Source organism: Suricata suricatta, chromosome 8 (genome assembly GCF_006229205.1).
Source record: "Suricata suricatta isolate VVHF042 chromosome 8, meerkat_22Aug2017_6uvM2_HiC, whole genome shotgun sequence".
NCBI lineage: Eukaryota > Metazoa > Chordata > Mammalia > Carnivora > Herpestidae > Suricata > Suricata suricatta.
Genome location: NC_043707.1, coordinates 32,595,478 through 32,609,142, shown reverse-complemented (window position 1 = coordinate 32,609,142; position 13,665 = coordinate 32,595,478). Strand labels below are relative to the sequence as shown.

At 47.7% G+C, this 13,665-nt stretch overlaps 1 protein-coding gene across 1 annotated transcript in view; it reads left to right on the top strand.

Moving 5' to 3' along the window:
- TRRAP (transformation/transcription domain associated protein) overlaps nt 1-13,665 on the top strand; it is a 108,297-nt gene that overhangs the window by 62,290 nt on the left and 32,342 nt on the right. The window contains exons 44-54 of the mRNA XM_029945749.1: nt 450-663; nt 1,180-1,305; nt 3,000-3,146; nt 4,299-4,498; nt 5,084-5,205; nt 5,509-5,722; nt 7,440-7,619; nt 9,450-9,596; nt 12,619-12,738; nt 12,928-13,215; nt 13,376-13,513. Coding sequence (XP_029801609.1) covers nt 450-663; nt 1,180-1,305; nt 3,000-3,146; nt 4,299-4,498; nt 5,084-5,205; nt 5,509-5,722; nt 7,440-7,619; nt 9,450-9,596; nt 12,619-12,738; nt 12,928-13,215; nt 13,376-13,513 — 1,896 coding nt within the window. The remainder of the gene's footprint in view (nt 1-449; nt 664-1,179; nt 1,306-2,999; nt 3,147-4,298; nt 4,499-5,083; nt 5,206-5,508; nt 5,723-7,439; nt 7,620-9,449; nt 9,597-12,618; nt 12,739-12,927; nt 13,216-13,375; nt 13,514-13,665) is intronic.

The window sequence follows — 13,665 nt, the reverse complement described above, 5'->3', positions numbered from 1 at the left end:
TCAAGAAGCAGTACTCCCTCTGTTTTCTAGTATTATTGTTTGATGTCATCTATTAGATTAGTTTCGTGATCCGCAATTTCAAAGGTACTCCCTCTTGGAAGGATATTTGAATTTTAACTAAAAAGATGAGAGGAGAAAAATGAAACACAGTGCAACAATTCTTTTTCAGACCAGATTTTAATGATTTTCCGGTTTTTAATATTGAGTATTAATGCTTTTCCAAGAGCTTTTGACTAAATATTTAAAGCAAATTTATTAAAAGAAATGTGAAGTCTTCTATGTTAATAAAATGTGGTCCCAAGTGTTGATACATATAGTATGTTTATTCTATAATGGTTTTTCACTTCATTTAATAGCATATGGTAACATTTTGCTTGATTTGTGTTTCTGCAATTGATGGGACGGGACTGTTGGTGTCATCTGTGTGTGGCCTGTGTTCTCCACCGCAGGAGCAACCTAACCAGGTCAACTATGGAAACATCTGCACGGGACTGGAAGTGCTGAGTTTCCTGCTCACCGTCCTCCAGTCCCCGGCCATCCTCAGCAGCTTCAAACCCCTGCAGCGTGGGATCGCTGCGTGCATGACCTGCGCCAACACCAAGGTTCTCCGAGCGGTCCACAGCCTTCTCTCCCGCCTAATGAGCATTTTCCCGACAGAGCCAAGTAGGTGACCTTTCCCCTGGTGCCTCAGAGGATGGGAGGGCACAGAGCTTATCCCTCAAGAGTGCTCCTCCTCCAGTTACTATAGCGGGCGTTTTATTTCCCCACTTGCCTTCGGCCTTTCAACCTTTAAAAAAAAAAAAAAAAAAGCCACAAGAATGTAATGGCAGCAGTCGGTGCATTATGTTTTTTGGTTTGGTTTGGTTTGGAAATGCTGTTACCCATCATGACATTCCTTACGGCAGTAAAGGAGGTTGGGTTATATATAGAGTTTTGTCCAGTGTCAGATGGTTGAGAAGACCAGATCTTGGTGTACCATAAGTGAGCGGATCTTGGGTGGCCTCTGGTAAGGCTTGGGGGATAAAACGTTGTCGCTCAGCTCCGTAATGTCGGGACCCACTCAGAAATGAGTGCCACACGTCCTGCAGTGGGAGAGAAGCGCCCAGGGCTGGTGTGGGGAAGGTGGGCCTCCCAGTGCCCGGATGGGCCTGAGCACCCAGGCTCTCGCTTCTGTCCCAGGCACTTCCAGCGTGGCCTCCAAGTACGAGGAGCTGGAGTGCCTCTACGCGGCCGTCGGGAAGGTCATCTACGAAGGCCTCACCAACTACGAGAAGGCCGCCAACGCAAACCCCTCCCAGCTCTTCGGTGAGTGGGTCTGACTTAGTTTTTCTGTAGCAGTGACTCCTTTCGGTATCAATCTCTCTGTGCTCGCTGGATGAGCTTTCCTTCTGGGAAAGGCTCAGGATGTCAGCTGCGGCTTGGGGCTGACACGCACAGAGGGTGTCGTGTGTGGCCTGGGACACGTGAGGCCACAGTCCCCTGTGGTCTTTGAGAGGAAGAGCTTCCACTGACCAGTGTCTGTGCTCCCTGGGCTCCTCCCGCACCAGCCTCAGGTGCAGGACTGGGTTGTGGGGAGCTGTCCCAAGATGCGTGGATCCCTGGATCCCTCTTCCTCAGTGTCCCCATCACACCTGGAGCCGCTGCTAAAGCAGAGCGCACATACATGTGGTCGCTGCCTTTCATGACGCGTTCACCATTCTGAAGCCACTGCCAGGCGAGAACTAGTCCCTGGCTGCTTGGAGAGGCTCTGGCTGCCCCCAGGGGTTGGGGGGGGGGTGCGTGGCTCAAGAACTGGTTTTGAGGTAATCGCGGTGGCCCAACGACTGGGCCTCCAGATACTCAGACGTCAAATGTGTAGCTGCTTACTCTCCTGTTTGTGAAAACCGTGTCTGTGAGTAAGATTAGACTTAGGGTTAGGAGTTTAAAATGTTTTTTATTCATTGTATAAAATTTTAAAAATGTGAAGGAAAGAAAACTAAAAGATGCTTATGAGTCTCATTACTTAGTAAATATTCACTCTTCTTGATGCGTGTGTCTTATTTCTGTATACTTGTATGTAAATACGTACTCAGGTAGTTTTCATCATGCGAAACACTTGTATCTGAAATTGCAAACTGCATACGTTATTTCTTAATGAGTTTCTTGCTCTCCAGACTCTTGCAGTCTTGCAACTTGTTCTCTGAAAATCAGGAACCACATAAATTTATCTAAAATTATCTCTTACTATTCAGGCTTGCCGGCTCTATTCTGGAACCAGAGAGATTTAGATGGTTGAGGAATCCTTTTGTGACTTTTGTTAAGGTGGGATCATATAGTGGATCCTGCTTTGCAGCCTGGCTCCCTTCTGCGTGGGGGTGACATCGGGGAGCGGAGAGAGGGCAGCACAGGGGCTAGTACCTGGAGTCTTGTCACACCGTTCTCCCTGCCCTCGGCCTGGGCTCAGTTACTGACTCGTCATCACTGAGTGTCACCGCTCTGCTGAGACTCAGCCTTTTAACAATGCAAGCGTAACATTATCCAGATCTGTGATGAGTGCACCCATAAATTTATATGACTTTATATAGATTTAATGTGTAGGTCAGGGTCAGGATGTTCCCCAAAAAATGTCAGGAAAGAGAACATTCTTTTCACATACTCCGTGTTCAGCTCTGATGTTTTATTGATTTTTATTGGATTTTTATTGATCTGCAGTTTTTCAGAATGGGGTACAAATTGAATTCTAAAATATTGATCATGTCCAGATAATTTAGGTATTTTTTAAAAGATTTCTTTCTTGTTCTTTTTTCCTTTTTAAAAAATTGTTTTTAATGTTGATTTATTTTCGAGAGTGAGAGAGCGAGCTTCTAAGAATGTTGACATTTGGGGCTCGTCTGTACTTGGTCAGAAACAACACGTTTATATTTAGCACACTCAAAATATCTTAAATAGCACGTTTTTGTTGATTACTGAGTTTAAAAAAAATTTTTTCTTAAGCAAAACACACCAATTTCTCCCTTCAGGGACCCTTATGATCCTCAAGTCCGCCTGCAGCAACAATCCAAGCTACATCGACCGGCTGATCTCAGTTTTTATGCGCTCCCTGCAGAAGATGGTCCGAGAGCACCTGAACCCACAGGCCGCGTCCGGCAGCACAGAGGCGACCTCAGGTGCTCCATTATTATTATTTTCTCAGACCGTGTGTGACGCCGAAAGGGCGGTGCTGTGTGAGTGAATTCTGAAACCAACATGAATTCTTGTTGCCTTTGTGCAGTCCTCTGCATTTGCTTTCAAGAAGAGATTCTAAGCATTTCATATAAAACCAAAGTGAGACTCGTTTTTAAAATGAATTACAGGGGCACCTGGGTGGCTCGGTTGAGTGTCAGACTTAAGCTCAGGTCATATCTCACCGCTCTTGAGTTCAAGCCTCACATCAGGCTCTGCGTTGACAACTCAAAGCCTGGAGCCTGCCTCAGATTCTGTGTCTCCCTCTCTCTCTGCCTCTCTCCTGCTCATGCTCTATCTCTCTCTTTCAAAAATAAACAAACATGAAAAATACTAAAATAAATAAATAAAATGAATTACATTCTAGGGGAGCCTAGGTGGCTCAGTCGGTTAAGTGTCTGACTTTGGCCCAGGTCATGATCTTTCAGTCTGTAAGTTCAAGCCCCACGTCAGGCTCTGTGATGATCACTCAGAGCCTGGAGTCTGCTTTGGATTCTGCGTCTCCCTTCCCCCTCCCTCCCTCCCTCCCTCTTTCTCTCTCTCTCTCTCTCTCTCTCTCTCTCTCTCTCTCTGCCACTCCTCTGTGTGCTCACTCACTCTCAAAAATAAACATTAAATTTTTTTTTAATGAGTTACATTCCAATTTGTGATGTAGGGATGAAGAAATTTCTAAGTGGCTAGACATTTATGTGGGACATTCACCGCAGTGAGAGCTATCTAATGGTTTTGCTATAAAACTGATTGCTTAATCAGAGCATTATACCTTATGATGAATAAAGTTGTAGGTTCCAGGCCTGAGCAGTGGGCCAGGATCCTGAGCAACACGCTTTTTTGGGGGTGGGAGGTGAATACCCAGAGTCAGCACCACTGTTAGAGGCCCCTCAGAGCAGAAGTGCTGTGAATGTGGCTTGAGGACTGGCCGTGTCTGGGTTTCCTCACTGGTCCATTCGCTCCGTTGTCCCCTTGCCCGTGCAGAGGCTCTTACGAGGCCCCTCTCGCAGGAGAGTATTTGGGGGGCGGGGGATGGGCAGAATCTGACCTGCCACGTCGCACATCACGTGGATTGTTGGGGTGCTCTCCTTTGCCCACACAAGCAGGAACAGGCGAGCTGGTGATGCTGAGTCTGGAGCTGGTGAAAACGCGCCTGGCCGTCATGAGCATGGAGATGAGGAAGAACTTCATTCAGGCCATCCTGACCTCCCTCATTGAAAAATCGCCGGATGCCAAAATCCTCCGGGCTGTGGTGAAAATCGTGGAAGAGTGGGTTAAAAACAATTCCCCGATGGCAGCCAGTCAGGTGAGCGGGAGAGGACTGCGCTCGGGCCAGGCGCCCGCCACCGCGCACGGGCAGAGGCCCGGCGCGGCCTTCTCCGCTCTTCTCAGGCTTCTCCGGCAAGGCGCTTTTCCTGTGTCGGCTCTCACGGGGTTTTTAAGGTGGATTTCTCTCACGGCGTGCGACAGGGTTTACATAGATGCTTGTAATAACTGGTCACTTTCGTAATGTGCACTTGCAGTAAAATGTTAACTGAGTCTTATTTCTCAGTCCTTATGGTGGAAAGGTGAGCCCCTCAAAAATCAGTGATGAAGGGACGATTACTGAATTTAGTTAAGGGACTTGCAAACTTCTGATTTGCTTGATAATGTACCTTCTCTCCAAAGTGAGATGCAGCTGCTAGGAAAATCAGATTGGCAGCTGTCTTGATTTTAATTATTTGCAGACAGCCAGAGCCAGGCTCTTTCCATTTAGAAACAAACTTGTCTTATTTTACTTGGCGAAATTGTAGGAGCTTAAAAATTAAAGCAGATGGCTGAAATACTTTTGAATGTCTTTTCTCAAAGAGAAGTAATTGACCTTTTCTTTTAAAAACCCCAATCCATACAGACACCCACACTCCGGGAGAAGTCCATTTTGCTTGTGAAGATGATGGCCTACATAGAAAAGCGCTTTCCCGAAGACCTTGAATTAAATGCCCAGTTTTTAGACCTCGTTAACTATGTCTACAGGTAATGACGGCGGTGAACCAAACACTACACGTGTGTGTGTCTACAGTGTGTTTTTTAATTAACCTACGTAATGTCGAATCTTTTCATGACAAATTTTAAATATCCCTGTACTTAATCCATAACATATTTTGGTGCCATTAACACATCTTTTACTCAAATGCCACGTCAGCCTGTGGTAATTCGTGATCTACTCTGGCATTTAGGGACGTTCTCGCCCGCTTGTTTTCTGCCCGTTCGCTTCCGCTTGCAGGGCTCCCCGCTCCGGTGCAAATCTTCCACCCCGTGTTCCTCCTTCCGTTTCAGGGATGAGACGCTGTCTGGCAGCGAGCTGACTGCAAAACTCGAGCCCGCCTTCCTCTCCGGGCTGCGATGCGCCCAGCCTCTCATCAGGGCCAAGTTTTTCGAGGTTTTCGACAACTCCATGAAACGTCGGGTTTACGAGCGCCTGCTGTATGTGACCTGTTCCCAGAATTGGGAAGCCATGGGCACCCACTTCTGGATTAAGCAGTGCATTGAGGTAGGACGGACTCAGCTCGCCGGCAGCTCGCGGTCGTTGGCTGGCTGGGACGCCGTAGCCTGGAGGGGTCCACACTGCCTAAGATGGAACCTCCTCCGTAAACTGCTGTCCCCGCTTCCAGGAAGGAGAAAAAAGATTTAAAGCTTTGCTTTCAGCTCCAGGGCTTTGTTAGGCGTGATTTTAAGCTCTTGGAAAATTGAACAGTGTTCCTTTGTTTGTAGCCAGAGATTTGTTTTTCCTCAAATGTAAAAATTGTAAATTCTGTCTACGGGCCCTTGAAGATTTAACAAAATTTAAGTGTCAAGTCTCACTATCCTTAGAGCAGGAAGGTAGAGCAGCCAGGCCGGACCAGCCTGACTAAGCCATGGACTTTGATCCCGCAGTGTGAGGAGCCAGCATGCCCCTGACAGAGGCCACACCCGATTCAGTGGGTGGTCAGATGTTTCTAACAGGACTGTGGGGAGACTTCCTGTTTTCTTGTTTGTTATTCAGATCTACTACCTTTCACTGGCTTAGTTACCTGCTTGCCACACCAGGCAGCCAGTTCCCTTCGGTTACAAGTGAAGCTAAGTTACCAGAATCCTGTGTCTGAGGAGAGAGAAGGTCGTGAAATCGTCTTTGGGGGCACAAGCCAGGGATTTGCCATTCCTTCCTCGTTTGTCCTGTGCGACTAGTCCGTCACTGGGGGTTACTAGTTCAGGGCCGCCTGCTTCTCACGCTTCGTTCTTCGCTGCTCTCTTGGGGCCACCATCATTGCTCACCACCATAGTTTTGTCATTGCTGCAAAATTGTCCTTAACACTGATTGTGTGTGTCACTCCTTGCCTTACACTTGGCACAAAATCCAGCCTCCAGGATATGGTCTTTCTGGCCCCCATGTGCCCAGACCCTTGCCTCTCCCGCCTCCCTCATTAGTCTCCGGCCCTGCTGGCCTTCTGTGTTCTCAGACATGCCACATTCTTGCACCTAAGCTAAAGTAGGGCACCCTTTTGTTCTGTCAGTCTCCCTATTTCTTGGCTCTGTTCTTTGAGTATGTACATTTTTGTTGGGGTTTGATTTTGGGTTATTGTTGTTTCTGTTTCTGGTTTTTAGGATGTGTCTGTTTATGTGTTGATGTTGGTCTTGACCTTCCCTCTGACACTATGGCTACACCAGGGCAGGGGCAAGAGCGGCTTAGTTGAAGGGCAGCCAGGTTGGAGAGGTGACAGCCTGTTGGTGAAGCGTGTTGGGATGTGGGGAAGGGGTGTGGAAATGTTGGGTGTGGGCCGGAGGGTTATGTTAGGGAGGAGCTCGCGAGCCATGCTGAGTAGCTTGCACTGTCTGTCCCCTGGTGGCCGTGGGAAGCCACTGGGGGCCCAGGGAGATGAGCCCTGAGTCAGCTGTGTGTGGGTAGTTGGTTTGGGAAGAGGAAGTCAGTGAGTTGGGAACTTGGTCTCGGCAGGAGTTGATGGCAGGAGGAAGCCTGTCCGGTAGGGGAGAAAGATCCTGAATTTCTGCTTAGACACAGAGTCAGAGGTCCTGAGTGAGGGGTGTCTGGAAGAAAGGTTCAGACCCTTTGTCTGCCTGACCTGGCGAGAAGCAGAGAGCAAGGCTGTGGGCTCAGGAGTTAACAGCCTCTGTGTGCCCATCACGAGAACTAGGTGTCAACCATGGGTGCCTATACCCCAGATGCCGCTGAATGTTCTAAATTTGTCGCCTTTTTCATAAATCCTTTTCAGCTGCTTCTGGCGGTGTGTGAGAAGAGCACTCCCATTGGTACCAGCTGCCAAGGGGCCATGCTCCCGTCCATTACCAACGTCATCAACTTGGCCGACAGCCACGACCGAGCGGCCTTCGCCATGGTCACACATGTCAAGCAGGAGCCCCGGGAGCGAGAGAACAGCGAGTCCAAAGAGGAAGTAATGCTCCAGATTGCGTGGTCCTTCCAGATTGGGGGGTGGGAGGGCAAGAGTAATGTATTATAGCCTGTCTCTGCCTGAACATTCTGGATGTGGTACCTCCATTCAGTTAGATGTTTCTTTCTTTTATTACTGAGGTATAACTGACATACAACATTATGCTAGCTTCCAGGTGTCCAATGTTATGATCCAGTATTTGTATATATTACTAAACGGTCACCAGGATATCTCTAGTTGACATCTGTCACCACGCAGTTCCAAGATTTTTTTTCTAACAAGAGCTTCTAACATTTACTCTCCTAGAAACTTCCAGATATGCAATACGATATCATTACCTCTAGTCACTGTGCTGTCCATTGCATCCCCATGACTGACTTATTTTATAACTGGAAGTTTATACGTTTTGACCCCCCCTTGACTCATTTTGTCCTGTCCTAATCCCGACTGCCTCTGGCAAGCACCAGTCTGTTCTCTCTGAGATTTTTTTTTTGGTAAGATACCACATATAAGTGAAATCATGTGGTATTTGTCTTTGACTTATTTCACTTAGCAGAGTGCCCTCAAGATCCATCCATGTTGTTGCAAGTGGCAAGACTTCATTCCTTTTTATGGCTGAATAATACTCTGTCGTATTTATACACACTACATGTTTATCCATTCATCTGTTGATGGACACTTAGGCTGAATTGATAAGCATCTCGTATTGCCGTTTAATTTCAAGATAGATTACTTTATTGTGAGCTAGTGTTGCTTAGTACAGGTTATTCTACTGTTCGGTGATTTTTCTCTCAAGTGAGAAGTAGCCATGTTCACAGTACTCCCCTCAGGAGGGCCGCCTCCCACAGCTCCAGCAGGTTCTGCCAGCAGCCTGCTGTGAACCTCCTGTGTCTCCACCTCGTCCTGGTCGGGGGGCAGCCTCGGAGCGCAGAACTGGCCGAGGTCTTCATCCCAGTGGCCCTCGGTGCTCCACCAGGAGTGGCCGCCACTACCCCAGGCATAGACCTTTTAACTGGGTCTCCGTTAGGGTGTTGGCTCTTAGAAGCTCGGTCTCTCCCTGGGGTGCTGGGTTTTAGAAGCAGCCACCCAGGATTGCAGGAGGAGGTGTCCTCTTTGCTCTAAAAGGGTAGTCTGATTCCTCTCCTGTATGTGGAATATCCACTCATTCTGTTAACAAGTAAGAAGTTAAAATTTTCTTCTGTTGCTGAACACTAGAGCATCTAGGATAGGATCTTTTCTTCCCGTCATTCTCCTCTGTGAAGTAAACTGCCAACTCTGAAGTCACATACATACCAAGTCAAGGGCACGTACCAAGTGGTTGGGAACTTGACTTGGAGGCTGGCCTGGTGATTGAATTTTGGCTGTGACTTCTCAGAAGCCTCAGACAGAAAGAAGGGTTGCTGCCTTTTTGCGAATGAGTCCTATAAACACGGTGCCAGCAGGTGCCATGCAGTGACCCTGACTGCTCTTAACCTAGATGAGCGAGGCAGCTCCCCTGCACTGTGAGGAATGACAGGCTGTAATTCCTTCCCCCGTCATTTTTATTGTTTCAGGTTTGTACTTTGTTTTTGATTTTGCTTTCCACAATCCAAATAGAAAAGCAAAACTGTGATCTTTCCATCGTGTCTTTTAATAAGAGAGGTCTGGCCTAGTCGGTCTGCTTGTTACTTGTTTATTTTAGAACTCAGGGGGATTAAAATAATTATAAAATTCCAGGAAACTGCCTAAATTTTACTTGCCAGAGCGGTAACAAGGAGTCTGTAGGACCTGTTTACTGGGTTTTCTTTAACCGTCGGACCCTGTGTTTCTGCCTGTCTGGGTTTTGTTTCGCAGGACGTAGAGATCGACATTGAGCTGGCCCCGGGGGACCAGACCAGCACGCCCAAAACCAAAGAACTTTCCGAAAAGGACATCGGGAATCAGCTGCACATGTTGACCAACAGACATGACAAATTCCTCGACACTCTGCGGGAGGTGAAGGTCTGTGTGTGCCTCCGGGGGACGTTGGTGGTCTTCTCCCCTGAATGTTCTCTCGTCCAAGTACTAACCAGGCCGGCCCTGCTTGGCTTCCGAAATCAGACGAGATCAGGGTGGTGCGGCCGTAGGCCTCCCCTGAATGTTCTGATCCTAAAGCAGGGTCACCGACAGCAGCATGAAGTTTTCTTCTACAAGTTATATGTATTTTCTTTCCTTTCTAAGTTGACAGTCTTGTAATTCTGTGAGCCTCCAACACGGATATTCCCTGTAAAGATTTGAGAAGGAAATAGAGAGTATCTTGTGGGAGAAAATAAGAAAGGGTTAATTTTCCCACTGCTGGCCCTTGAAAGAAATGGTAAAATTGTTTAGTAAAAATATATGATGAGACTGCTGAATTATTTTTCAAATGCAATAAAAAGGAAGGAAATGAGAATAGGTTAATTTGGTAAATGAAGTTAGTTCACTTTGTGGACAGAGGTGTTCCAAACACACTTTTTTTTTTTTTTTTTTTTTTTTTTTTTTGAGAAAAACCACAAATCAGGGAGGAGGCAGAGAAGGAGGGAGAGAGGATCCCAGGCAGGCCCTATGCACAGAGCCCTACGTGGCCTGGGGCACCGTTTCATGACCTGAGCCAAAATCAAGGCTCAGACACTCAACCTCCTGACTACCCAGGCATCCTCTGAATGCATCTGTTTTGGGGTGTAGCCAGCTAGAAGCACTCTGACTTCCACAGACTCTCAGGTTAATCATACATATGATGATTTTTAGTTAAAGGCTAAGATTGGTTAAGGCACCAAACACCAAATTGCTTTTGAAGAATATTACAAAGAAACAGTGGTGATTCTGTTCGCATCAGGACCTAGGTGAAAAAAATTAAAAACTACTTATCACAGATCATTTTTACATTTAAACTTCCCTGGTAACCTTTTCTGAATTTGCACATTAAATCACACTTTGAATTTGCATCTGAGCGACTGTTGTGTCTGTGTGTGGATAAACGTGTAACACTTCGTGTTCCTCTGCACAGAATCGGAACAGAGTGTTCTCACACGTAGGTGACATGCTTGTGTTCACAACCGAAGACCTTATGGGCCCCTGTCCCTCCTGTCATCTCTGCCAGAAAGAAGGGTGGTGGGTCAGTGTCCCCAAACCCAAAGCCTTTCTTGGCTGACAGTTACCATGATAAGTCACCATGTAAATACTGACTCCTTGGTTGCTTTGGCATAAGTTTGATGATCAGCTCATTGTGAAAAATCAGAGTACTTTTTAGCAGTTCGTGTAACGGAATGAGACAGACGAGAGAGGCAGCCCTGTGGGGCTCGTATTCCAGTGGGAGAGTAACAAACAAGTCAGATGGGTGTGACTGTGTCAGGTGGAGAAGCCGCCAGGAGGCTTCCGGAGTCAGAACGAGTGGTGTTCATGTTGTTTTATCGTGTGTTCGTGCAAGTTATTTTTCTTTCTTTTCTTTCTCTTCTTTCCTATAGAGCAAGGCAGGATTTATAAGTCACTGCATTTATAAGTCTGTCTGACCTGACATTTCCCTTCCCGAAGCCCCTTTACCTATGAAGTGGTCAGGGGCCACTCAGCGCCTCCAGACCATTTGGTTCTCAGTCCAGAGGGACTAGGAGGCATCTGAACGGGTCCTTCATGGAACCAGGCACTCCTGCCCTCTACTGTGGGCATCTTGTCCCAGAATTGACCATCTTCCTCCCTGTGGGAAATGTGTTGACGCCACTGTCCCCTCCCTGGCATTGGCAGGGCCACCAGAGCCCCTCTCTGTGATAGAGTGTGAGTGAGAACAGGCCAGGGACCTATGGAATCCTTGACTCACAGCTCGAGACGAGCATTTCTCTCAGCAGGGCTGTGATCACCTGTGGCCCTTCAGTGCCCTGGCCTCTGCTAGGTGCACTTGGAGGCTGGAGGCCCCTGAGGTTGTGGAGGAGGGCACAGCCACTGAGGTCCTCCAGGGTCTCTAGGTCATCTCTGTCTTCCTCACCAAGCCCCCTGATTACCAAATCATTTAGAGCAATTTTGGCTCAAATGTTTTCACCCATGTTCCTTGACATATTTATAAATGGTTTGCTTTCTGCATGTTTAGTAGACATGGACATGAGGGTGAATTCCCTTGCTCAGTTTGCTGTTGGAGAAAGGAAAGCTTAGTAATGACACGTGTCACTGAAGTCCTGTCTCGGGGGAGGCTAGAACCCTGCCTCTGAATAGGAAATATCAGCAGCTAATTCAGACTTGCAAAAACAGCAAAACTGTGGACAAAGAGGCATCTGTGGATTTGGTTCACCTTTCGGGCCCTTAGTTCCAAACCCTGGCCCCTTTCTCAGGGTGGCCCATTCCAGGCCAAGCCACTCCCTGTCCGTTTTGCCCACCGTGAGCCACAGACACTCTGCATCTTTAGTTCTTGATCTGTTCTGCAGAATTACAGTATTATAGCCAATAACTTACCTTGCATGCATGTGCTTCTCTTTTCTCTATCATGTTTCCAGCTCTGGTGGCATCGCTGTGCCTCTCGTTTACACATCTTCATCAGCATTGTGCTTATACTTCTCAGACATGGGGGAACCGTGTTAGAAAATGCCCTTAAAAGTTATAAAACCCCCTAAAATTTAAAAGATACAGGGCTGCCTTAGGGGTTCAGGTCATGATCTCATGGTTTGTTTGAGCCCCGCATCGAGCTCTCTGCTGCCAGCTCAGAGCCTAGAGCCTGCTTCAGATCCTCTGTCTCCCTCTCTCTCTGCTTTTCCCCCTCATGTGTGCTCTCCCTCTCTCAAAACTAAATAAACATTAAAAAAAGTTTAAGAAATGTAGGCATGTCACTGGTTGCTAAGCAAACCATGGGATCCGCATGCTCAGAATCTGTGTTTCTTCTCTGACATGACGCTTGGTTGATCTCTGAAAGTTTGAAAGTGGAGAAGCATCTGATTGAGCATGAGACAGCAGAGACCGTGGTGTCCCGAGCTTGGACGTGTGAGACCCCCCACCCGTGTTACATGGATCTTTGCTCTTTCTCTAGACGGGAGCCCTGCTCAGCGCTTTTGTCCAGCTGTGTCACATTTCCACAACACTGGCAGAAAAGACGTGGGTCCAGCTTTTTCCCAGATTATGGAAAATTCTGTCTGACAGACAGCAGCACGTGAGTATATGTCTTACATCCCATTTTGGAAAATGTAGTTCGAGGTGTTGATACATCCTTGTGAAAGAAAACAATCTTGGTTAAGTTTCAGAGGATGGGGGAGCCGCTCCCCATGCTGTAGTGGTGAATACTCCAAAATACATCAGATACTGCGGGAGAGACTTGAGTTCACATGTGCTTTGGTTGCAGGCTCTGGCCGGTGAGATCAGCCCGTTCCTGTGCAGTGGCAGCCACCAGGTACAGCGGGACTGTCAGCCCAGCGCACTGAACTGCTTCGTGGAGGCCATGTCCCAGTGCGTCCCCCCGATTCCCATCAGGCCCTGCGTCCTGAAGTATTTGGGGAAGACACACAACCTCTGGTTCCGGTCCACGTTAATGCTGGAGCACCAGGCTTTTGAGAAAGGTCTGAGTCTGCAGATTAAGCCGAAGCAAACCACGGAATTTTATGAGCAGGAGAGCATAACTCCACCCCAGCAGGTGAGGCCCACCTCGTGTCCTGGGTCTCGTCTTCCTTGCCAGGGACCTCATGGTTTCAACATGCTTCTCCCGAGCGATTCTGAGTTATGGCACAGTGATGTTGCTTTATTGGGAGGAAAAGGGTTTTGTCAGGAGTGCTCAGGCCATGCTCTGTTTTCAGGAGATCCTGGACTCCTTGGCTGAACTGTACTCTCTGTTACAAGAGGAAGATATGTGGGCTGGCTTGTGGCAGAAGCGTTGCAAGTATTCAGAGACGGCGACAGCCATTGCTTACGAGCAGCATGGATTCTTCGAGCAGGTAGCCCCGTGTCCCATGAGCTGGCCGAGCCGCACGGCGGAGGAGAGGTCGTTTCTAACATTCTCAAGTCAGAGTTCACACTAAATAAGTTCACGGGTTTATTTGAAGCATTTACCCTATATAGAAAGGCCCCCTGCTTGAAATTTCAATTG